This window comes from Phaethon aethereus (assembly GCF_964289735.1).
Source record: "Phaethon aethereus genome assembly, chromosome: 2".
NCBI classification, from domain to species: Eukaryota; Metazoa; Chordata; class Aves; order Phaethontiformes; family Phaethontidae; genus Phaethon; species Phaethon aethereus.
Genome location: NC_138582.1, coordinates 115,458,151 through 115,482,428, shown reverse-complemented (window position 1 = coordinate 115,482,428; position 24,278 = coordinate 115,458,151). Strand labels below are relative to the sequence as shown.

At 40.0% G+C, this 24,278-nt stretch overlaps 1 protein-coding gene across 1 annotated transcript in view; it reads left to right on the top strand.

The window, feature by feature from the left end:
• POU6F2 (POU class 6 homeobox 2) overlaps positions 1-24,278 on the top strand; it is a 319,101-nt gene that overhangs the window by 113,064 nt on the left and 181,759 nt on the right. The window contains exons 3-4 of the mRNA XM_082015100.1: positions 21,212-21,303; positions 22,245-22,473. Of these exons, the coding sequence (XP_081871226.1) occupies positions 21,212-21,303; positions 22,245-22,473 (321 nt within the window). The remainder of the gene's footprint in view (positions 1-21,211; positions 21,304-22,244; positions 22,474-24,278) is intronic.

Below are 24,278 nucleotides of genomic sequence, written 5' to 3'. Positions count from 1 at the left end.
TGCTCAGCAGTAATGAAAACATCCCTGTATTATCAACACTGTTTTCAGCACAAATCCAAAACGTAGCCCCATACTAGCTGAACTTTTCTGTTGTTTCAGGTTGCTAGAGCTAAGACCTCAGACAGTAGATGGGATATGAATCTTATCTCAATATGAAAATGTCGCTGACTGCAGAGCTTCTAGACTCCCAAAATTTTTATGAACTCCTTTTTTTGTTTTTGTTATTTTCGGGTTTCTTTCTATGTAGATTATAGGTGTGAGAAACATCGTAAAGAGAGAAAATAGTTCTGCCATGCATGCTTATTTTTCTCCTATTCATGCTTTGCCTGGTTTCTCTTGGGAATAAGACAAATGAAGGAGTCTTAATCTGAGGGCCACCAGAGATCTATGGGGATCTTGAAAAACCAGAGAGAAATAAGCTTTTGTGTCCTTTTCTTTACCTGAGCATGTTTAGAATTAGGCCACTACTATCCAACAGGAGAAATTTTGACATTCAGGAAATGGGTTTTCAGTGATTAACTAGACTTGCATGATTAAGTGTCCCTGAAAACTTCACAAACAATAAATTCATTCTCCTATTAGAAAGACAGAGAGATAGTTGAAGGAGACTTGGGGAAGAAGACATACAGGGGAAAAAGCCATGGATTATCACCTTCAGAAGACATGGGGACCAATTCCCACAAGCTCAGCCATGTAACAGAAATAGCAACAAAATTTCCAAACAGAATGGCGCACAATGGTGTTGTACATAAAATAGGGTGGCAAAGGGATCTGCACATGGTTTGGTAATGCCAGTCACATGAGTTGCTTTGCTGAGTAATTCTCACTGTGGCTAACAGTGGTGGGGAAGTATGTTGTCATTTTCATGTTAGGCTGATCTTAAACAGTGGTGGTTTCTCTCTCTCATTTGAATTGTCTGCTAGTGTCTGCTACAGATCTGAAAATCAAGGCACTTTTGAGTACATGATAAATTTATGATAAGAGGGAATTGCCACATTCCAGGGGTGATGAGAGCATGTTTAAAGGAATGTTTGTCAGAATTGAGTGGAACGCAGATCCCTCCTGTGGGGTTCAGCACTTGCTGGGACCTTCGCAAACAGCACTGTTTGCATGTGCTCCTTCTGGTCTTCATTAGAAGATGGCTTGATGTTGACATGCCGAGTCAACCCTACGGAAGTCAATGAATGTCTTTGAAATCAGTTAACTTTGTGTCATGCCCTGCAAAAGTAAGTTTTTTGTCATGCCCGTGTAGAGCATCCCTACACCAAGGTGCAGCAAATCTCTTTGAGAGCATGAGTTCCCTTTGCAGAGCAGATGTAACTAATTCAGGACCAAAACTGCAATTTGACGAAAGAGGCATGTGTTAAATCATGTAGAGCCTCTTGGTTTTTGTTTGGTGTTTGTTGTTTTTTTTTTTTTAATCAGCAGAGGAGAGCTTGAAAAGTCTAAAAACTGTTGAGCACTCAGAAACAGGACAAGCTCCCTGAGAACACACCCTGAGAGCAGTGTACGTGTTGGCCAACATGGAATTGAGCAACATGTCAACAAAGTGTCAGGAAAGACTGCAGACCCGTTGGGAGTCTATTGGTTTGAGCATTGATTGAGACACGTGTATTAGGATACGAAGAGCTACTTTGGATCTTATCTCCTGGCCTGCTGCCAGCTTCATTTCCAAGCTCAATGCTTCATGCTGCCAGCATAATCTATGCCCTTGTGAGTCTGGACCTACCAGCTCTGCTTGCTGGTGGTGAAATGCATACTGTCCTCTTTGGGAGAAGGCAGACAACCCCTCTGTGCTGCTCTGCTGTGCTGTTTGGAGGCAAGCAATGTTGCATGAGAAGAGGAATTTTTGAATAAAACTTATATTGTCAAGCTTTCCTACCCTCTGGAGTGAACATATGAGAATCCAAAGCAGACAGAGTATCATACAATGGTGTTTCAACTGTATTACAGTGCACCTGTCCAAAAATTTGAAAGCAAGGCCTTCAGTCTGGTTTGATGCTTGAAGGTGTTTCCCGTTCTGTCTGCCAGAGCACAATCTCACAGGATTGGGTTTTGTGGTCAGGCTCATAAAAATGACCGGTCCAATATGCTGGCAGTGTAAGTCTCTGTATATGTTTGAACCATTCACATCAGTAGATGCCCAAAGATGAATCCTTTCTGCAGAAGTAGCCATTAACGCCTTCAGTAGTAATTCTGTTTGAGCTTCCTTGCTCCACTTTGACCCTGCTCTGCCCTCTGCACTGAACCCATGTGGTGAACCAGATCAAGGAGACCATCCTGCTGAAAAGAATATTTTTTTCTTGTGTTTTCCCCAGTCCAGCCAATATATCATTTCCCCCAGCTGGGTCACTACACAGGTGCATGAAAAGGGGTGCCAGCACATCACATTGTAGCAGATGCATAAACACATGGACTAGGTGCAGAAATATATGCCATTGCACCTTCATGTTCGGCAGAGGACATGATATATAAGCATAAAAATATGTATGCAAAAGGGGTTTTGTTTAGCTGTCACTTAATCCCCATGTCTGTACGTGTCGGCACGTGACTAGTTGTATTGAAATTAAACAGAAATGTGTAGGCTTAAAATTGAGCAGTAAAAGATGTTGACGCATGCCTGCCTAATCTAACATGTGTCGGGACCAGATCTATAAACTCCTAGCAGAGCTGGTGGACAGTCAGACCTTCATCTTTTTGAGCAATCCACTGGAACTCTCCGTTATTCAGCTGAACTGTGTGTGTCAGAGAGCAGAATTTGGGTAACTGGATGTAAATTTGGGAAGTCTACCATCCCTGGACTTGACTTTTTCAGGAAAAAGAAATATTTGCTGACAACTTCTGTGAGAGGAAAAATAGTTGCAGGGTTTTTTGCCTATTCTGTAATGCAGAATAGCATAGTGTGGTAATAATTATGTACTGTTTACACACGAAGCAGCTACATGAAGTCCTTGGAAAAATTTAAACTATAGTAAGTAAATGACTGGAAAGACTTCATGGAGCACCATCATTGCTGCTGAAATGCCAGGCAAGGATAAAAGTTAATACTCTGCTAATCATTCTAGTTCTCGTAAAGGATGTTGTCATCTTTATTCATGGTTTATTGGGCAGAAAATAATTCAGACAAATGTCTCGGAAGGTAGCAAGATAATGTATTCCCACACACACTGCCTTGGGTCTTTTGTGCAAATGGGCCCTAACATCTTGACAGCGTGATGAGCTTTTGGGTGAAAGTAGAAGGTTACCTGGTGACACGGTGAGAGTAGCTGAAGCAGTCGTGAGTCTATGTAAATGGTAGGGGATGCCAAAGAAATGGACTTGGGGGAAATTGGATGCAAAGTGGTTGTGGAAACCTTTGAGCCCGGGGAACAGCAGTGAGGCCTGAGCATTTTGCACTATTGAAGTGTACTTACTATGGTGATGATGGGATCTAAGAAACTCCAACATTCACCTGGCAGTGCTGCTGCAATCCTGCCAGATGAGAAGGCAGACTATGGAAAATCCTCATCAGAAGGCTTGCTGTGGTGCATCCCCCTGTGCAGTGTTCGCTGCTGCTGTTTGATCCATAGAGGAGGGGGGTTTGATACAAAATTGACTGTGGAGTTGGGCAGTTTAAAACAGTCCTTGTTAGTTGGAAAGATGAGGGCTGTCGCTTCCAACACACTCCCAAGTGTGTACACTCTCTGCGGTAGCACACAGAGAGGAGACAACTGTACAGGTCTACCAGATAAGTGAGTCCATTTCAAAACTCCTGACTGTGGGTTGCATTTGACTGTTTGGTTTGGGATGTGAATTCACTCCTGGCCTCTGTTTGCTCTGGGAAATTGGCCCCCAAGGTAAACTGAGCAGAAAAAATTTCACTCTAATAATGCTGTTAACTGCCATTACCATATCATTGGTATTTCTTGTCATTTGTTAAAAGCAAGTGATAATTCCTTGATATTCACTGTCATTACAGTAGGAAAGTTCTGTAGTTCTGTGTTGCAAAATCTGTAAAAGCTATCAAATAAGGAAAATGAATGGACCTAGAACCTGTGAATTTCCTAGAGGAAGTAGGAAAGGGTTTTTAGAGTCTGGTTTGTGCACTTGGGGACCCATGAAAAAAAAACAAGTTATTGTACTTAGGTTGAGTACACGACTCCACATCTGCTCCAGAAAAAATCTGGGGTTTCAGAAACCAAAAACCTGTGGTACATGAGGACTGAGAGCTGACTAAGCACAGCTCTGGCATTTGTCTTTGTATATGGCACTCCTGTCATGACCTTTTGCAACTTTCAAACATACCCCTTGAGAATAACCACAAACTGGTGTGTATTAGAGAAGCTGAGGGTTATTTACATTCAAATATTGGTTTGGTGTCAAGTTGTCTGTCAAATTCTGTCAAACTGTAGAAATGTGGTGGAAAACTCTATTTGGTTCTTCGTGGAGTGCAATTCAGTGAGATCTGGCCTCCAAATACAAAAACTCAGTCTTGACTGTTCTGTTCCATTTAAATTATTTAAAAGTATATTAAAAGAGGAAAAAGATGATGATGATGACACTTTTAATTACCTGCATTATTCCCATCAATTGTATAAAATTTAAATGTCAAAAACATTTTAAAACAACAACAAAAAAAATCTTTTAAAGTACAAATTCTGTATGTGTCACTTTTTTCCCCGGTGTGTTTTTACCCCCAAACATTGTTAACTCATTAAAAATAGAATTTATGGTTGTTGCAACTGGACTCAGTACAATGTGTTACAACTGAAAATTGCTACCCAATTGAGTGTTATTAGTAAAATCAAGAATTTCAGGAATGGGGGCAGGGAGAGAAAGCTGTCTGCATGTTTTCAGCATGACTTTCAGCCTTGCTCAGGGGGGATAAAATGAGATGACATTGGGAAGAAAAGTACCTCACCAGAGCTTGTAGTTATTGCTGTTTTGAATGCTTATACAGCTGCTCCACTGGAGCCAGATTGATCCATTTCTAGGCAATGGTCATTATATATCATTTCATATAGAAAATGCAATGCTTTTCTTTTAAGTTTTCCTTTCTGATGGATGTTATTATGCTGAATCTTATTGCATTATATTATAGTTTTGAAATATTAAGATATTTATGTCTTTGGTAAGTACAGGAGAAGAGTGTGAATATGATACAGTGTTTGAAAATGTTTGTCTGCGGAGGAGGAAAGTATCCCTGGAAGATAAGCTGCTCCTAATGGGAAAATTCTACTTTCTGTTCCAGCATGAGAGGGTGAAGTGTGTGGGGCCTCTAGCCTCAAGGACGATGCCCTGATATGTTTTAAACCCTTGTGTTAGTGGCAGGATCTGTCACCCATCTACTCTGACTTCCTCCACTGTTCCCATTTTAATGCAAAATATTTTTTTTATTGCAAGTACAAAGTTATTCTCAGAAAATTGTGGGCTTAAAAGTTGCCTCATATGTTGCATGCGAGGTTTGTTTTTTTTCAAGACCCACCCTGCCTTTAAAAACACAAGCAATTAACCCCACGTATTTTTAATATTATTGAAGTCACTGTTTCAAGGGTTTTGTCCAAGAATCCTCGTAAAAGAGGAGGAAAACAGCACAGTAAAAGGAGAAGCTGAGCAGGAAAGGGGAGCCAAGGAAAGCAACTGTAGTCTGAAACCAATTCTTTCTTAGGAGAGGTATGTCAGGTGTCAAAATAAGTGTATGTATGTTATGAGAGTGCAGCCCCAGTGAAGAGCCCTGGAGAAAAATGTAGGGATCACTGTAGGAGTGGTTTTGTCCCCCGATATCCACAGGATTTTTCTTAGGATTACAGAGTGATCCTCAGAATTAAGGATTCTAAGCGTGTCTTTGAGACAGGTGATTAAAAACCGTTGTCTTTCTGTATAAGAAGGTATGGTGTGATTTGTTCTGTGATGTTTGTCACAGTTCATCAGAGTGGGAGAAAAAGAGCTCAGAATTATAGATTTGCACCACATACCTTTATTTTTATAGTCTTGTGACCACTTTATTGTAAACAAATGAAGGGTATGTATTCTTCCTTCCCCCTTTACTTTAGAACCATGTGCTTCAAAAGGAAATGAATGAAGGTTAAGACAGCATTTTATCTAGGTATGAGACACGAATGTTGTCACTATTCTTTGCAGTGACTAAACCACTTTTTTTTCTATCCCCTGAGCTGTGTCCCCCATAGCTGGTCAGCCTGAAGTTCTGATACGAAATTACTTCAGTGCCTGGAGTTCAAGCGCAGAGGCAGGCTCAGCATGTTGCCTGATGCTTTAGGTAGACAGCAGCCAATGCTGCCATGCCTTCACTCTCCGAAGGGAAGGCACTGCTCCTGAGGTGCTCAGTGTATCGGATACTCAAACAACCGACCAGGTCTTAGCAGTGGCTCTGCCTTACTTGATGACGCTGGCCTAATATTTCAGGGAGCTAGCCCTAGACAGGTTGTTGCAGAAAGATCAACCCCTACTAAAAACAGCAAGCACCAGCACATGCGCTGCTAGATGAACTCCTTTCCACCATGTTGTGCTACGTCATCCCCTAAGTCTGCCACTCGTGGCTTAGGAGAACTGATATTTGTGCTGCTCGGCCTCTTGTCTGGCGTTTCGTCTGCAGCAGAGCAGCACCGCAGCCCTCTCCCGCTTCACTCGCTGGTATTGCAGAGCAGCTGGGCTGCCGGGGCTGCTGCTGAGGGGTCCCAGCGTGGAAGTGCTGCAGATAAGGACTGTATTTAGAGAGCCCAGCCACAGTGCTGGGACCCCTGAGAAAGCACGGCATCCCTGCTTACTGTCATAACCCTGGGCCTCAACACATGACACAACACAACTGTCATGCCATCCTGCAAGTTGGTATGTCAGGTGCATGCACTGTCGTATAACCTGGATGTTTAAGATCTCAAACTTTGTAAAAGACAGGTACTTTAAAGAATAAAGTTATAAATACTTTTATAAATACTTTATAATAAAACAGCAAGCTTGTAGCTTACAATTTGTCTTGGTGTTATTATATGACATGAAATGAAACTTATGGGGAAGAAAGTAATTTCCATGCAAGGAATTTTCATGCTGTTCACAATAGATATTGCTTTACATTAATAGTGTACTTCCATCTGCACAGCTGCTCGAGCCTGGTTCTTCAATGCCAAACAAAATTGTGTAAACTAAAAGAAAATATTTAAATTCTTATGAAGCCTTGCAAAGCCTTGCAACTTCTCAAAGACCTGAGGATAGTACCACATGCTCACTCTATGCATAGAGGGATTGTACCCCAGGAGCATAAAGAAGCATCACGGGTGCCTCATGCTTGTGTTACTTCAGTGAGTCTGCTCACAAGAGTGAAGTTGTTTATTAAGATCTTTACAGTATCAAGCCAAATACAACTTACTGCAACATGGTCTTCTGTACCAGGGACAGTGAAAGTAGAAGTAAAAGTCTCCTCCAAATGAAACTAAAAGGAATCCCAAACGGCATAGTTTTCTGTTGTTCATCAACTGGATTTATATTCTATCTATTTTAAAAGCATTTCCTGTTGTTGGGTTTTTTTTGGCTTAGGTTAACAAATTGTAGGAATGTGTCGCTACCTTCTGCTGTTTTGGGCAACCCTGTCCATGGTCAATTTTGGAAATGAAAGGATTCAAAGGATGCTGTTGTGCAACATGCACCTCCTGCGCTTCTCTGCAGATAACCTGTAAGCTGCTGGAGCTGTGCAGAAGGGGCTTGCATTTGTCCCCCAACCAGTGCTCCGCAGTGATCTTATCCAAAAGGCAAGTGCAGAGGCAGGACATATTTCATCAGTGAACCAAAAGAGCAGCATCAGAACAGGAAAATTTCATCGATAACAGATCATGTGTTCAGCTAGCTAAGGAGGACAAAAGAAAAAGATATTGTATCTATAAGTCTAAGTAAGCCTGTGGGTGTGTATTAAGGACTTAACTCAATTTGAAAAATGCTGCCCAAATTTGTTTCTACTGTGGGTAAAGTGTTTCTAAGCCTCCGATGAGCCATTATATTTATCCAGCATGACATCTGTTAAAATATTTTTGAATGAAGAGCCTGTGTGGAGCATATATAATAAGATAGCTTTTGCGAGCATGTTTGTATTCCTGATAGATGAGAATGGCTCACTTGGAGCCATCCCAATTTTATGCTGTTTAGGAGGTGTGCTAGATCCCAGATGAAAACCCACAAGAAAATGTAATTAGTGGAACAAAATTTAGTGTATATGCCCCACGGCTAGTTTTGACATTGCAGCAGCTTTGCTGCTAATTTTTCTTCTTCTTCTTCAAAGTACTGAAAACAAGAGAATATCAAGTTAGGGACCTAATCACATCACAAAATCAAGTATTATTTTCCAGTGCTTCCATATTTTTTTTTCTTAAAGAATATTTTTAAAGCAACCCAGTTCTCTTTTCATTAAGAAAATAAAACAACCAGGCTCGTAAACTTTGACCTTGGATTGTAATCTGGCAGGACCCAGCTAATGGAAACACTCTAACTGAAATAAAATGGTCAACCTTCTTGAGTAAAGATTTGTAGGATCTGGCTTCTGGTTCACTAAGTTTCAAGCCAAAGCAAATTTTACAGCCAAGTTATAAATATTTGAAAAATGGGAATGCTGACACAACCTTAACCATAGAGTCATAAGCAGCACAGTGTTACAATCTGGCAGTGCCATTTTGACAATGGATATATGATAATGTAGGCCAGGCCTGGAGAACTTTTATCTAAATGTATCAATATGAACCTAATTTACTTAGACCTTCATGTAGTCATTCACATTAAAAGTATCTGTCACTCTGATGTATAGATCAAGACAACTTATTTCTCCCCGATTTATACCAAACAGGTGTATGTTAAAGTACACGATGAATAGTCAGTGTTAAACTGCTGAGATGGTGTTTCTTCAGACTTTTCTTGAGGCCACGATTTCCATTTACTAAATAGTATCATAAGAGCTATTTATTCATCGGAGTGTTAATATGTAACCAGAACAAACAGAGGACATAGGAAAGGTGGAGAAAAGTTAGATATATAAGCAAGAAAAAGTGAGTTATTGATTTTATTGACTGGTCTGTTAACTTCTGACATTGCAATAAAGCCTTATTTATTTGTGTACAGAAGACTCAATTACATAGATACATATCATTTTAACAACTGGTTATTTACAGGAGAATTGCAGCTTCATAAATAATATAGACCTGCATTTCTCAAGCTGATGTTTATCCATTGTTACCATTAAGGGAGTTGTGGTGTCCACAAATGCTCTTCAGAGGAAAGTCATTAGAATCATATTAAGTGAAAACAATGCTATTATAACAATATACGTGCAAAGTACACTAACACATATAAGTGGTGTGCTTCACAATGACTGAAATAAAACCTACTGCATCCCGTTTTCTGTATACAACTCCCTTATGAATGTCACTCGTACATATGGTAAAGAGATGGATTTTGCCCGGAAACTCTTTAAATAAGTTTTTAACTGAGAAGACAGTAAGTATGAATATGAGTATTTTTGTTTGTTTGTTTTCATGTGTGTTTAATCTAGAGTGAGTTTTGAACCCAGACATCTCTTGCTGAGTTAAATCTACTTAGTGTGTTGTTATCTATATAATCAACAGGTTCTGCTGAATAACAAGGGGAGCAATCTGGGTGATGGTTAATGGAGTTACTGATTATGACCAGAACTTCACTTGGGACTATGTAGTTGATAGAGAGTAGATATTATTTCCTCCAGCAGTCGTTCAGTAGCCTGTATGTGGAGAGAGAGTTAAGGAGAGGTAAGGTGAAGAGAGGAGGAGTTTTTTGTGCCGATATGAGGATGCAAGGAAGGCATGCAGTGGCAGACAACATGAAGCTATCCTGGACAGCTGAGTGCAGATTCCTTCAATGTGGAGGAAAGGCAGCTCTAGAGTCCAGTTGCACAGACATTGCACCATGTCCAACATAGGTGTTTTCCCTGAAGGTAGAGTAGTGTCAGATGATAAGAAGTCTGTGACTGGAGAAAGCTGCATACTGGCAGTACCTGCCGATGCAGCTGCTCTGATTGACATGCTCCTTTGGTCCAGGACTTCTCTAAGCTCTGAGGGCCTAAATGCTCTCTGTGTGTGAGATGAAAAGGGCTGGTGAAGGTCTTGCAGGAATTCTGTGATGGTTGGGCATTGAGCCTAAATCTTGCTTTTGCTGGATTAGCTCCTGATCTTTCTTTCCTTTATGGTAGCCATAAGGAATGGACGGTAGGAGTGTTGGCTGTTTCAAACCAGCCCTGACTGTCTTTTGCATATCCTAAAAGCCCGGCATGCTAAAAGAAGATATTAAGAAGGCAATGACAATCCACTTCTGCAAAGCACATCAGGCGTGCCGAGTCATTTGTTGGCTGCTGAGAGCTCTGACTTGTAGGAAAGGTGGGCCCAAGGTCCTCTTTACTCAGAGTCCACTGTTCTCCACTGTGGCCAGACACAAGCCAGCTTCTGCCTAGAAGCAACATAGCTGTGTTAGTGACGCACAGCGTGTGTGTGCAGAGCATCACATGAGCACAGCTGCGTGGCTTCCACACCAGGATTGGCTTATGTCAGCTCAGCCAGGAGTACGGACAAAGAACTTCAGGTCTGTTTGTCTGTATGTACCTTCAGACATTGTCTTATATTTTGTAAATGTAGCTAGATTCTTCTAAAGGGTTGCATAGGTCAAAATCAGATGACACAGCTCTCAGAGAAATATAGACTAGGTAAAAAGTGTTTGCTTTAAAAGCATTTTTAGAAGGAATCAATGTTTACTTTTTGCCCAACTCCAAATTATGTTTAGTAGGCACGTACACATAGTCTGAGACCTGACATAATCCTCAAAATAAATAATATGACAAATGGAGGCTGATGCTGGTTTTGTGTTGTTGTGTAATGGAGTTAGAATAATGACAGGACAATAATATAATAGAATTCTGCAAAGCCCTCACTCTACTTGACTTTAAGTGGAAGTAAAATCTTAGAAATGAGAGGAGAATAAAATAATGCTTTGTAAAAAGGATAAAAGAATAATGTTACCTAAGTCTATTAGTGACATAACACACTATGAATGCACTTAAATTAATAGCATCTTTTACCAGTAGATATTTTTCAATTACTGTAATGCTGAAAAAATAAACAGAACAATAATATAAAAATGAAAGGGATGTAAGAAATTAATTTGTTTAAAAATACATATCTATATAGAGAGAGGCATACATATATATATGAACACAAGCGTTCTCATGGATTAGAGACAGTTTGTATATTCCATATAATTTAATCCCGTTAGGAGGTATCACAGTGCCCTCTATTTGAAGTAAGTTGTCTGCCGCTTGGTATTTTGGCAAAGCTAAGTTGTGTGGCTTCTTTTTGCCTATTTCCTTCCTGCATGGCATGTTGTTACAAAGAGGTCTTGCCTTGAAAAGGCGTTACTAACCAGGAGATCTTTCACACAATACGACTGTTGTGGGATATGTGCTTGTTATGTACAAAGTTTTTTAACCTGTTCTGTGTTCTTAAACCCTTCTGTCCTGGTTTCAGCCAGGGTAGAGTTAATTTTCTTCATAGAAGCTAGTTTGAGGCTGTGTTTTGGATGTGGGATGAGAAAATGTTGATAACGTGCTGATGTTTTGAGTAGTTGCTAAGTAGTCAAGGACAGTCCAGCTTCTCGTGCTGGACTGCTCAACAAGAAGGCTGGGGATGCACGGGAAGTTGGGAGGGGACACGGCCAGGACAGCTGACCCAGGCTGGCCAAAGAGATATTCCATACCATATGATGTCATGCTCAGTATATAAAGCTGGGACGAAGAAGAAGGAAGGGGTGGAGGGACGTTCGGAGTTATGGCGTCGATCTTCCCAAGAAACCATTACACGTGATGGAGCCCTGCTTCCCTGGAGATGGCTGAACACCTGCCTGCCCATGGGGAGTGGTGAATGGATTCCTTGTTTTGCTTTGCTTGCGTGCGCGGCTTTTGCTTTACTTATTAAACTGTCTTTATCTCAAACCTTGAGTTTCCTCACTTTTACTCTTCCGATTCTCTCCCCCATCCCCCTGTGGGGGAGTGAGCGAGTGGCTGCGTGGTGCTTGGTTGCCGGCTGGGGCTAAACCACAACACCTTCCTAGAGAACTAATCCAACACATGTGAAAGCTGATGGGAGTTTGACTGACGTAAAGGCAAGATCAGCATATTACAGGAACAGAGTCCAACTGTTTGTAAATCACTTGGGTCTGTATTTCCCTGCAGATCTGCTTTACAGTATTTTTAAGTGTGCGAAAGACCATCTTTGTGGTTGCTGAGGAGTGTTTCACTATCATTGTCTGGCAAATAGCTGCTCAGTTTTGGGATGCAGAAAGGATGACAATTCTGACTACTAGTTCTTTAGGTCTTTTTTATATTTTTAGCTTTTGGTCTACAGAGGAGGGAGGGAATAGAAGTGTGTGTGTGGGGAGGGGGGGGGGACCAGAAGCCCCTGTGGCATGTTTTAAACTTCAAGCTTGACATAGCTTGCAAGACCTGGCCAGCAGACTGAATGCTTTTTAAAAACAGATAAATATAAAGTATTTGGGAACTCCTGGTGAAAGCCCCTTGTAAATAGTCACTACGATTGATTTCGGACAATAATAAAGAGACAGAAGTTAATTCAGTTCAGGATTTACAAGATCTGGAGGCATGTATACCATGAGTTTCTGCAGCTCCCAGCCGACACTTTCATTTGAAATAATGGCTCACCCTGCTGAGCCACATCATGAGAACTTGCTGCAAACAGCACGGGCTTTTTTGAAGGGGGAAGGCTGTTGCATTTTTGTAGCTAGGAATTTCTGAAGGTACGTGTGCAGCTAAATAGGTTTATAATGTAGACTTACCAGTTTTGTGATTTAGTCTGATCCGGGAGTGTGGTCTCCTGCATACAGAGTTGCTGTCACTGTTAAGCTTTCCTCCTGGATCTCGACTGGACTCCTGCAGTATGCTGCTCTGTGGGATGGCTCTTTCAAGAGTCTCAATAAAGTCTGAACAGCTGAACAACCTGTAATGAGACACTTGATGGAGCTGCCCCACAGGGCTGTGTAAAGACCACAGCAGAGAGTGTGAAATTGTTAAAGACACCACAGGGATGAAACCAGACAGTGAACTCAGTAGCAAGAGTGATAAACCACTGTTGCTTGACCATACTTGCTGGTCAGGATGCTCCTGTAGGAGTTTACATACATTGTGGGGTGTGTTTTGCTGAACACTGACTCTGCTGAAGATCTACGTAGCAGGTGCTCTTACTGGGTTTAATTGAATGCTTCCTTCCTTAACTGCGTATTCCCTACTCACTGAACCAGATGATTTGAATTTCTAAACAGGCTCTTGTATGACTGGTAGGACACTAGGTTCATCCCCTCCCCACCTTACAGTTTTTCCTTTCCAGTCCCTGGAAAGTGTCAAAGCTGACAGTTAAATTTTGGTCATCAGCCACCTACCTGTGCCCTATTCTTTGTAAATAAGCCTATCAACGTAACCTTTAAAAAGCAAAAGGTGTCAGTGATGCTACCCTTTTCTCCCCCCAGAAGTCTGAATTACTGTGCACCAGAGGCTATCCACAGGTATTGCCTGGATTTCAGTAACTTCTAGTGCCAGTGGCCAAGCCCATAATATGTAAATTTTGCAAGGTTCTCCAGGAAAACAGCAATGTATATCCTTATAAGATATCATCATAGTCTACCTTATTTTGGGGAGGGTACAGGGGTCACATTGGGAGGATGAGTGTCAGGAAGTTGGGCTTTTGGTGGAAAGTTTGCCCTCTGCCCTGTCAGGAAGAAAAATGCATGCACAGATAAATGCTGTAAAAATCACAAAGAAATGTTAGTTAACTGTAGAAAGATGGCAAACTGTAGCAGTTGTTCCAAAAGAGATGTTCTTTAATGTGCTCCTCTTTGGCATTTAGTAAGCTTCCAGGGATGGAAAGAAAGGGAAGTTTAATTTAGAGAAGCCTCCTGCCCTTCTTAGCTAGGGATCAGCTGCCCAACATGAAATAATAATGCATTCAACTGTCCATCTTCTGGTAAGTAACCTTTATCATCATTGCATTCACCAGCACTAACAGCAAACAGTGAGTATGAAATGTTGTATGAATTCAGGGAAAACTGATAGGGTCTTTGTGACCTTAATGTGATTGTATTTGTGCTAATGCATACAGTATAAAAGAAACTAGAACTCTCAATATGAAGGGTCCAATTCATAAAAAATGTATGCACCATTAACAAGGGATTTTTATGCACTAAGGGGGTGAAGAAAAGTAGAATGAGTCTATTTTGAATAAATAACATACTTTTACAATTATATCCTTTCACCTTTACTGCAGTAGTGATGCTTCTTTTCCCACATGAAGTATCTGAAGTGGAAGAATATTCATATAGGCACCAATAAGAAAAAAAATCAGGGAAAAAAGAAAGAAGAAAAGATAAGATAGTGGAAAGGGAGCAAAAATAAAGACAGGAAAGAAGAACATTTAAGGCAGTTGGGAGAGCTTGGTTTTTGTGTTATCTGTGATTTTTGTGCCTTGGTATGGTAGTTTTTTTGTTGGTAGATACAACTGTTGGTTGCCCAGGAGAAGTTCTCTGTAAACTGAATCACTTCAAGAGCTGTATTTTCATTATAAACAGTCATAGAGTTCTAATGTTATCAGTCCTGATCCAGAAAGATGCAGATGCGTAAATATAAGCCAAACTCTGTGCATATGGGTAATGAGCAGAGTGATTTCAGCTACCTTATATGTCTTGCGGGAGAAGATCCTTTAGGAGAAAATATCCCCAGGGACCAGGCAAAGGCAAGATTTTGTGCTCTGCTGGCAGAATGATTTTGAGCTCTGCAGTGATTTTGGTAGCTTTGCAGCAGCAACTGCGTGGCAGTTTCAGATAAGTATAAAACTGTGGGGTTTTACTTAAGTACTGAACGATACAGTCAGTAAAGCAAATCCACTCTATTCATTCTGCTGTCTAATTTAGGCCATTTTGCATGCACCATTTTTAACTTTTCTGTACAGGATATTGTACTGACATATATGTCAATATGGTAGATCAACATGGCATTTCCTTATCACACCACAAACATTTTCAAAGGTAAACTAGAACGTTTTTGTACTTAGGTAGTGGAAAATTAAGAGTGAGAGTTATGTAAATTGAGACAATCTGACATTGTGGAAGACAAGCACATACTTGTATGTTGTGCTAAAATGATCGAACAGTAAAATAATACCGACATTGCGACATTGTTAGGTTTCAGAGTTAACAGGTGCTGGTGGCAATTCCGCACACAACCAGATCTCTACTTGTTCATTTTTCTTTGTGAGGCTGAAATCTCTGCATTGAAATAAAAGCTTAGATTCTGAAGTAGAGGTCAGCAGGAAAAGGTGAATTGCTTAACAATCTGTGGGATAACCTGACACTTAAAGAGATACACAGTCCAGATGAGTGAATTGTATGCCACATGTTGGTCATGGACTGGAAGAACACAACTATCTGACTACTTAAATTAAACATGAGAAGTCCGAGCTTAAATTCATACCTTTCAGTGGGTGATTCTCATTTAATTTCTGCGCTTGATTTTCTTTACTGAGGTAACAGGAATATCTCCTCTGATAACCGTAGGATAATACCGATGTAAAATGGATTCAGCATAAAATCTCAATTTTCTCTCCTGCAAGTATTGTAAAATTTAGATCTGTTTGTGAAATTCTGTGTAGTAATCTGATTAGTAAGGTTTTACAGTGAGGTAATTTGGAAAGGCTTCCTACCTACATGTTCAACCTTTGAGGCATCAAGAAAACGAAAATAGTGAAATTAAGAGCCACAGTATGGTGCTTTGTGGCAGCATGAGGATTGTTTGGAGGGAATGTTACATTTTTTTCATTATCAGCTGCATCTTTTTCTTCCAGCTATTAAATTTTGTTCAGCAAGATTGTTTCTGGTGTAATTGCTGACAATTAAGGGTTCATTTAATGAAGAGCTGAGTTACTTTAATCAGGGGTGATGGACTTTCACATACCATACCCAATAATTTGAATATTATCAGTTGGTCTGTTTAATTTCTCTTCAAAAGTTATCTTTTTTTGTCCTGATAATATGGCTTAGGATGTAAATGCAGCTATATTACATGCTCAGACTGTGAGTTTATTAGTTTTAAAAATGTGAGACTACTTTTTCACACAGGCAGTATTTTCAATTTAATGATTTCATTCTTAAAGCTGTATCTTTAATGTGAGTTGTCTCAGTGAGTAAGAAAAAAGTCTACTCTTGATTTTTTTATTGTTACAGTTACTGATAGATAAATACAAGTAATTTAATGTCACATTGTGGAACTGTATCTAAGGATTTTAATATGAACTGTTGCTTGAAATGCTGTGTTCTTTTATTAACATTGACTCATTTAAAATATTTGCTTAAACGGGTATCTTAGAAGGATTTACATACTCTTTTGATAACTGAAAATCTAGTACTTTGATTTGATCCTGCTTGTTCTTCAAAGCATTGAGTACTAGAAAGAGGTGGCCCAGCATCTCCCTGGTTCTGATACAAATGTAAGACACACTGAATTAATTCTTGAAGACCACAAGGAAGTTATCTATGCCCGGATCATCTGCTGAGGCTATTCCTATGCTGTGGTTTGAGCATTGGCTTTAAATGAGCTTTGGTGTGGAGTTTGAGAGGAGACGCCAGTGTGCGTCACACCGGTGAGCAGGCACAAGCACACACCTGCAGATGAGCTAGGAGGTTCCAGGACAGTGGGATGTACGTGTTTAATGTGCTCCATCATATATCCTGTAATTCTCTTCAGTACAGTCACATGTGCCAGTCAGCTGCGGGTTTTCTGCAAGCATCGGACATCGTGTGAGATGAGGGCCACTGGGACAGATAGTGCATCCAAGTGCAGGGTGCCGGGGAACACAGGCAGGATCGCCTTGTCAGAGCTGCTGGTAGCCCTGGAGCAGCCAAGGAGTCACAGAGCAGTTTTGTGTTTTGACCCATGCTTTCCTAAACATTCTAACTACAGCTGAGGAGACCTAGGTGCCTAAATGGTGCCGATTTGAGAATCTGCATCAGAGTCCCTCTGTCCATTAGTCCCTCATTTGTAAAGTGGGGATTAGAGCATTCCCTCCTTTGTGGGGCTCTGGGACATAAAGACATTTAAAAATGAATTACCCATTATGTGGCTGAAGGTGTGCAAGAACAAAAAGGAAGCGAACTGTGGAAAGCCTGTTTATAACTAGTGCGCTTACAGTTGTAATTTTGTAATGAGGCTCAGAGGCCTTTGGATGTGGAATCTTTTTTTCCTTCTGATGTTTCTCTTGTGGTTTTTTCATTTTCAAACCAGGTATTGTCCAACAAGGTTTTTCACTTGGTTTTGGGGCTTCTTTTTTTGTTCTGATAAGTGGAGAAGAAGGTTGCCTTTGTTTTACTTAGCTTTATTTTAAATAGTATTTTATTTTAAGAGGGTTATTTTACAATGTTTACAGTGCACTTCAATTTTTTATTGTGTCATGTCCTCCCAGTCCCTTGGTGGGATGAGAGGTGAGTGTATGTGTTATATAATTTATAATTAATTTATGATGAATCACATATGATGAATACTGCTTATTAAATATTAAATCCTTGTCTGCAGTTATGGCCGTACCATGGCAGTAGCACCACTGTCTGTTCGTAGGGTACTACTGAGCAAACTCATTGACTTAGGCTGTGATAGCAGTGCTCAAGAGAAGTCTTACCTCCCTGCCTAGGCAAATGGCATTAAGAATTACTTTTCTTCCCAGAGTAGGTGCCCTGTTACTGCCTTCTCCCTGCCCCCATATGCACCAGCAGTCAGAGGTGTAATGAGAATAAAATCTCTCCAAAGCATAGTTGGGAACAGAGAAGGTGCTGCCTGTAGCTCCCCAGTTCCATGGGGACTGCTACGAGTCCTGGTTCCTAGCTGCCATACCCCTGGCTGATAGAAAGCTGAGCAACGTGGGAGGATAGCTTAATGGGAGGTAATGGCCTGGGTCTGCACAAGTGGAAAATCTAGGCTAGATTTTGACAGGTCATTTTTATTAGTGAGGACTGGAATTTGGACAGGGGAATAATTTACCTGCAGAGGTCATTCCAGCATCTGGAACTAATGAGCTCCCAGATACAGGTGGTAAGAACTGAGAGGAAAAACAATGCAGGGAATGGCATGCTGCCAGCTTAGGGCAATGGCCTTAATGAAGGTATTTTCCCAAATTAGTAGCCTCTGTGAATCAGAAATAGTAGCTGTGACACAGAGCTCTCCAGACTCCTCAGATTCTGTGAACTCAGAGGAATCTACCCAGTCACCATTATAAGGCAGAAAAGGAAAAGTAGTCTTCTACCAGTGTTTTGTGCTGTGCTTCGCCTTCCTGGGAGCTTTGACCTATGTGTCCCACTGAAGATAGTGTACAGCAAGCAACAAATGCCGTCACTGTGTGTGATGCAACAGAACTTAACCCTGAAATCCTCACTTCACTGTCTTTACTGCCAGCCTAGTAGGCAGATTTTTCTGCGTGTATAAAAACAAACAAACAAACAAAAAAACACACAAACAAACAAAAAACTTGATTCTTGAGTGGCTGTTGTAGCAGGTGGATTAGAAGGGGCATGAGAGGCAATGTGAGAATTTCAGTCTGAGAATACAGTATGCATAGTTTCATATAGGGTGCCATGTAAGACCACATTCATGAACATGAAAGTATGTGCTGTTTTGCTGAGTTGCCTGCATCCTATGGGAAGTGAGCTAGGAGCAGCAGGCAGAGCATTCGAGCACTGAAATAAAAAGATACATCATCTGCAATGAGTGACCATATGAAAGGAATGTAATCCTAAGTGATTCCAATTAGTGCAATGCAAAAGGAAAGGAGTGCAATTAATTTTGGTTTTATGGTCCTGTATAACCCACTTGTGCTACATACAGCTTGTGAGATGAAATATTGCAAAATCCTTAGGGTACAGATAGCAGAAAACAGTGGTTCGCAGGATAGCTGCACCATGGAAAAAAATACTAAAGCACAGGCATATTTCTTCAGAACTTCTTATTTATTTTCTGAGAGCTCAAGCTACAGTAATTGCAATAAAATCTAATTCTAGTGAATATTTGACTCCAGTTTTGCTCTTCTCCCAAAGCTTTCATAGGACAATTTAATGATGTGACAGATGATCAGGAGCTTATTTTAATATTAATTAAATCACACACAAAGACCAAATTCTCAGCCCTTAAAATTACATAAACAAAATTGATTTATAAGATTTGATCTTAATGGGGAGTGATATATTCATTGGTATTGAACCTTTGATCTAATATTACTTGATACATACAGCAGGGATGAGAAGATTAAAAAAAACCTATAACAATATGTGGAAATTACTAAAGGTAAAATTGTGTTTAGTAACATAGCACTTTATTTTGGAGGAAGCAATACTGAAGAAAACCTGTCTTTGGTTTTTAGGGATGGCAGCAGCACTAGGATTGTAATGCACTTGAAACAGTTTTCACTGAATCTCGCGTATCTAGTTACACTTCTTTCTTTTCAAGTAACTCAGATGAGTAATTTGCACATTAAAAATTTAGTGACTGGGTCTCTTTTTGCATGTTATTAGGCAATTGTTGGAGTCCTCACCAATTATGATAGGTCACCTTATTCTTACTATTAAATGACAGTGGTTATTAAAATGCCAAATGTATTTTTACAGAATTCACTTTATAAAATGTCAGCAAGTCTGTATTTTTTTATTACTTCCAAATCAGATATTTCAATAGTTTTTAAGTATTCCCAAAGCAATGTCCATTTCTGACTTTTTGAGACCACACAAAAATACTGCAAATTAATCAGATTTACAGCTTTCTGCATAATAATTCGGCACATTTGATCCTATTCTAAAATGCTATTATGTTTGAGATAACAGAGATAGAAGTCAGTTGAATAATATGTAGCAGTCAATTTTATTTGTACCTTAATGTACTGAAGGTTTTTTTTCCCCACATTTCCATTATTTATAAGTCTGTCCCCTTGGAGAATATATACAAGAATTTGTTTTAAATGAGCTGATAATACCCTCTTTAAAATTTATAAGTGTGACAGAATCATATCCTTTTTCCTTAGTGCGTCAGCATGTGCCAATAAACCGGTTCTGAATTGTCTTGCAGTAGTTATTCACAGGACAAACATTGGAAAAGAGCATCTCGTGAAGGTTTACATAGAACGAGATTTCAACTGCGCATCAGAAAGAACTAACAGAACAGGAGCTATTGTACCAACCAGGAAACCTGATGTTGTTGCCAGGGTTTTCTTTTTAAGAGACCACAGTGCTCTTGCATCTACTTTTGATGCTTGCTGTCATTCTTTCAGCTTCAAAGATAAATGTGTGCCTGATCGTGCCATCAGCACTGCAAAACTTTGTGAATCAATGCGAGTCCTTCACCCAGAGGAAACAGAGGATCGAGACGTAGTTTTGAAAACATCTTGGTACTTTCTTACAACTGATAGGATGTTTTTCTCTCTCTTTTTCCTTTCCAAATCTGTTTTGCAGACTTCAGCAAAATCCAGTAGTGCTGGACTGTGTTCTGTGCTTAGCAAGTCATTGGTGCCCAGCATATAGTTCGATTGTTGGATATTGATCATCTCAATAAATGCTGGAAATCCTTGGTTTCACAGAATTTTGCTTGCCTCCCACATGCAATTTAGAAAACAAGGGGAATAGCTGTCATTTGGAAGCATACCTGTTTTCAGTTTTCACAGTGCCTTTTTATTGCACATAGTACAGCCTTTGCCGCCTCAGTAACTGACAAAATAAGAGACTTTATTAGGATACAAAGTAGATGTGACTTGATTGTTTTTCAGATAATTTTTGCTTTCAGAAATTAGAATGGCTGATGCTCATCTGAGCATAAAAAAATGCAGTTCCCACAGACGTGGAGTGCTCATGTACTGTATGTAAATTGATGTATAATGCAACCCGCATTAGCTGGGTTGATGATAGCTTCAGTTTCATTGCTGTCAGATTTTTGTAGCTCCTTGAATGAGTTGGCTGGTCTGAATGAATGTTAGCATAATTTATGCAGCTGATAAGTGATTTGAGTGCTTGAGTTATTGATAAAGCACTTTAACATATCATTTTCAGCTTGATGTTATGTGACATCAGAGTAGAAGGTAATGTGCCAGTCCCCAGGCCTGATATTAAAGTCACTCTGCTCTTTGGATTTCAGAGGCCAGAGGAAACACAGTGCTGCCTGACACAAGCCCAACAGACCAGCACCAACCCAGTCAGTCCCATCCTGCGTTCCCTGTTGGGCCTCAGGTCAGTATCTTTCCTTTCCACCAACCGAGACATGCAATTTGAAAACTGCGATTGACCACCTTTGGTCTGTGTAATGTAGAAAATGTGATTCTCTTTGGCTGCATTTAGTGTTACAAAAAGGGAGCATGTATGTATCATGTATGTTTCAAAGTTATTTGTTTGGAAATATTAGGTTTTTATATGTTTTTCTAAAATAAAAACTAAGCAGTTTTGTATACTTAGGAGGTTAAATTATTTGAATTTCTTATATGCTATTTTTGAAATACATGTCATAATTTAATATTTAAAAGCTTGTGCAATTTTAATGCAACCTTATTGGCTCTGACAGTTCTGCCTGTCACACACTGTTCCTGCATTAGTAAAGGCATTTGATTATCTTTTATGCCAGGTATTTATTTTCTTCAGAGCAAAATGTAGGCATAATATTTTGGCACTGTATAACTTCTTAAAAGATTTCCCATATCACTTCACAGTTTTATCCAAGTTCAGCCACACTCTAAGAATATACTCAGTGTTCTTTCAAATTCCCGGGACGGTCTTGGTCCACATAGCTTCTGGTAATTGTCACTGCAGTGTTTTCAGCTTTTATCAATCAGTATACAACTGGGAAAATTTGGGAAATGCTGGCATTTAGACACTTGCAGGCTGACTTGAGTTAGGCCTTCTTGTGTTCATAAACTAACTTTGGTGCATGTGTAATGAATTTTCCAGTCTAGACTGAACTGGGATTGCTACCATGCTACATGATTGCAGGGCTTACAGCTTCAGCCTGTCAAGTTTGTCAAAACTTTCTGTGTTGGTGAAAATGTATGCTTTAAGATACTGGAAACAGTGCATGCCTATAATGGAACATGAAAGGATCCCAACCCAGAGGAGTTGTAAGTGTGTAAATACTGAGCTATGTAGAGTAAAATAGGCTTGCTGTCTGTGTTTTGTTACAGCCATTACTGACAGCCCAACAGTTAGCCTCAGCAGTAGCAGGGGTGATGCCAGGAGGCACTCCAGCCCTGAATCAACCAATTCTTATTCCTTTCAACATGGCTGGGCAGCTGGGGGGCCAACAAGGACTCGTCCTAACTCTACCTACAGCAAATCTCACCAACATCCAAGGGCTGGTAGCAGCAGCTGCAGCAGGAGGCATCATGACTTTGCCATTGCAAAATCTACAAGGTAAGTCATGTTTAGCATTTTTCTCATAGGTTCTATTGCCTGTTTGTTTCACTTTATCTCTCTCTCTTAAACTCATTGATCTCCTTTTCCAATGAAATGTTGCTCTTGATGTGTATTGAAAGTTAATACTTGGATTGTTTTTGAATACTTGAGAGATACTTAAGGGATATTTGCATTTTTATAAAAACAGATTGGAGCTTGGGTCTTAGATTCTATGGGTCATTATTTTAAAGTACTTGAATGATTCATTTGGCTTTTCTGTCATCAGTGACCAGTGTTCCCTACTCACAGTTCACTTTAAAATTTCAAATGGCAGCGTGAAGACAATTATTCTGTTTCACCACTGCTGATTGGGGTAGCTGAATGAATAGGGGCAACTAAAAACACAGTATCACATCACAATCACTTTTTTAAAAACCTTTTATTATAAAATCAGTTTTCTCAGCTAGCTGTCATCAGTGCCCCAGATATGCGTTCTTGTTCTTGCTGTGGGAGGTCTACTTTATCAGTAAGGTTCTGCCATCCTCATCCAAGCTGTTGAGGGAGTTACACAAGCAAAAAGTTCATCTCTGTATGTATCCTCCCCACGTCTGGGCTCTACCGTGTTTGCAATAGTTCTACCCTAAGATACCTGCTGCATTCTCCCTGTGGTCAAAAATCAGACTGAAAAGCAGTGCCATGAGATTCCAAATCCCTGTTCTTCCCCAGTATTCTCTGCTGTTCAATGAATGTGTCTAACACTGTTAGAAACAGTACTCAATCCAAACACATACGATGTGAAATACAGATGTATGTATTTGCTCCTAATTATGTTGATTGCTTCTCAGAAAGCAGTTGCTGCTGAACAGAACTGAACCAAGTATAGGAACATAAGTATTGGCTAAAATCTTACAATAGAATTGTACAGCTTTAGTGGAAGAGGATGGTAAAGGAGTGACTGTCAGTGTGAAAGTGATAAAAGGGTGGGCAAGAAATAGCAAAATAAAGCTTTAGCGCTCTCTATTTATTTATTTATTTTAACAATTTATTTCTTGCTGATGTAAATGGTAGGAAAAGTTTTCCTTAGACAGAATGGTAATTTTTCTACATGAATGCTCTGCACGGCGCCCTAAGTACTTTTTAGTTACTAAACTCTGGTGGCCGCTGATTACCAGGTGAGTTGTTTGAAGAACCAAATCCTACAGGTTGTGAAACAGAGAAAAGGAAGAGATGGCTCATATGTCGAACAAACTCCCTTACAAACTGCATGCGTAGTACTCTCACCTGTTGGAGCAGCTGCTTGCCTTTACCTTGTGCATGTTTTAAAGTTTAATGTCAACAGACCTCTCATCATAGTTGTAAATGGTTTTCACTTTAATGTTTAAAATAATGTCTCTCTCATACCATTAAGCTGCACCAAAGAACCTGTCATTCATAAATCATAGATGAAAAGGACACACTAATGCACAAATTTTGCTTGTTTAAAATTTGAGAGTGCATGTAAAGTAGGGAACTGGAGATTAAAAAAATAATGCAAGAACAGGAGAGGGTGAAAGCAGATATAACAAAGTGAAGGGGAAGTGGCTTTTTAGCGTAGGTGGATGATGAAATCTTAATGAAGAAACAGGCATTATAAAAATGTATCCTTCCACTCTGGAGTGCTCCAGGTTATAGTTGCTGGCTATGTAGTATTATAAATAAACATAAGCTTGTGCAGTTCTTACATCGTTTATTCACCCCATGTTGCAAAGTTGAAGAGAAGGGAGGAAGCCAGGCAACCTTTGCTCTTTAGTTTAGCCATCGGTGTATAATTGCTAGCTAAAAGG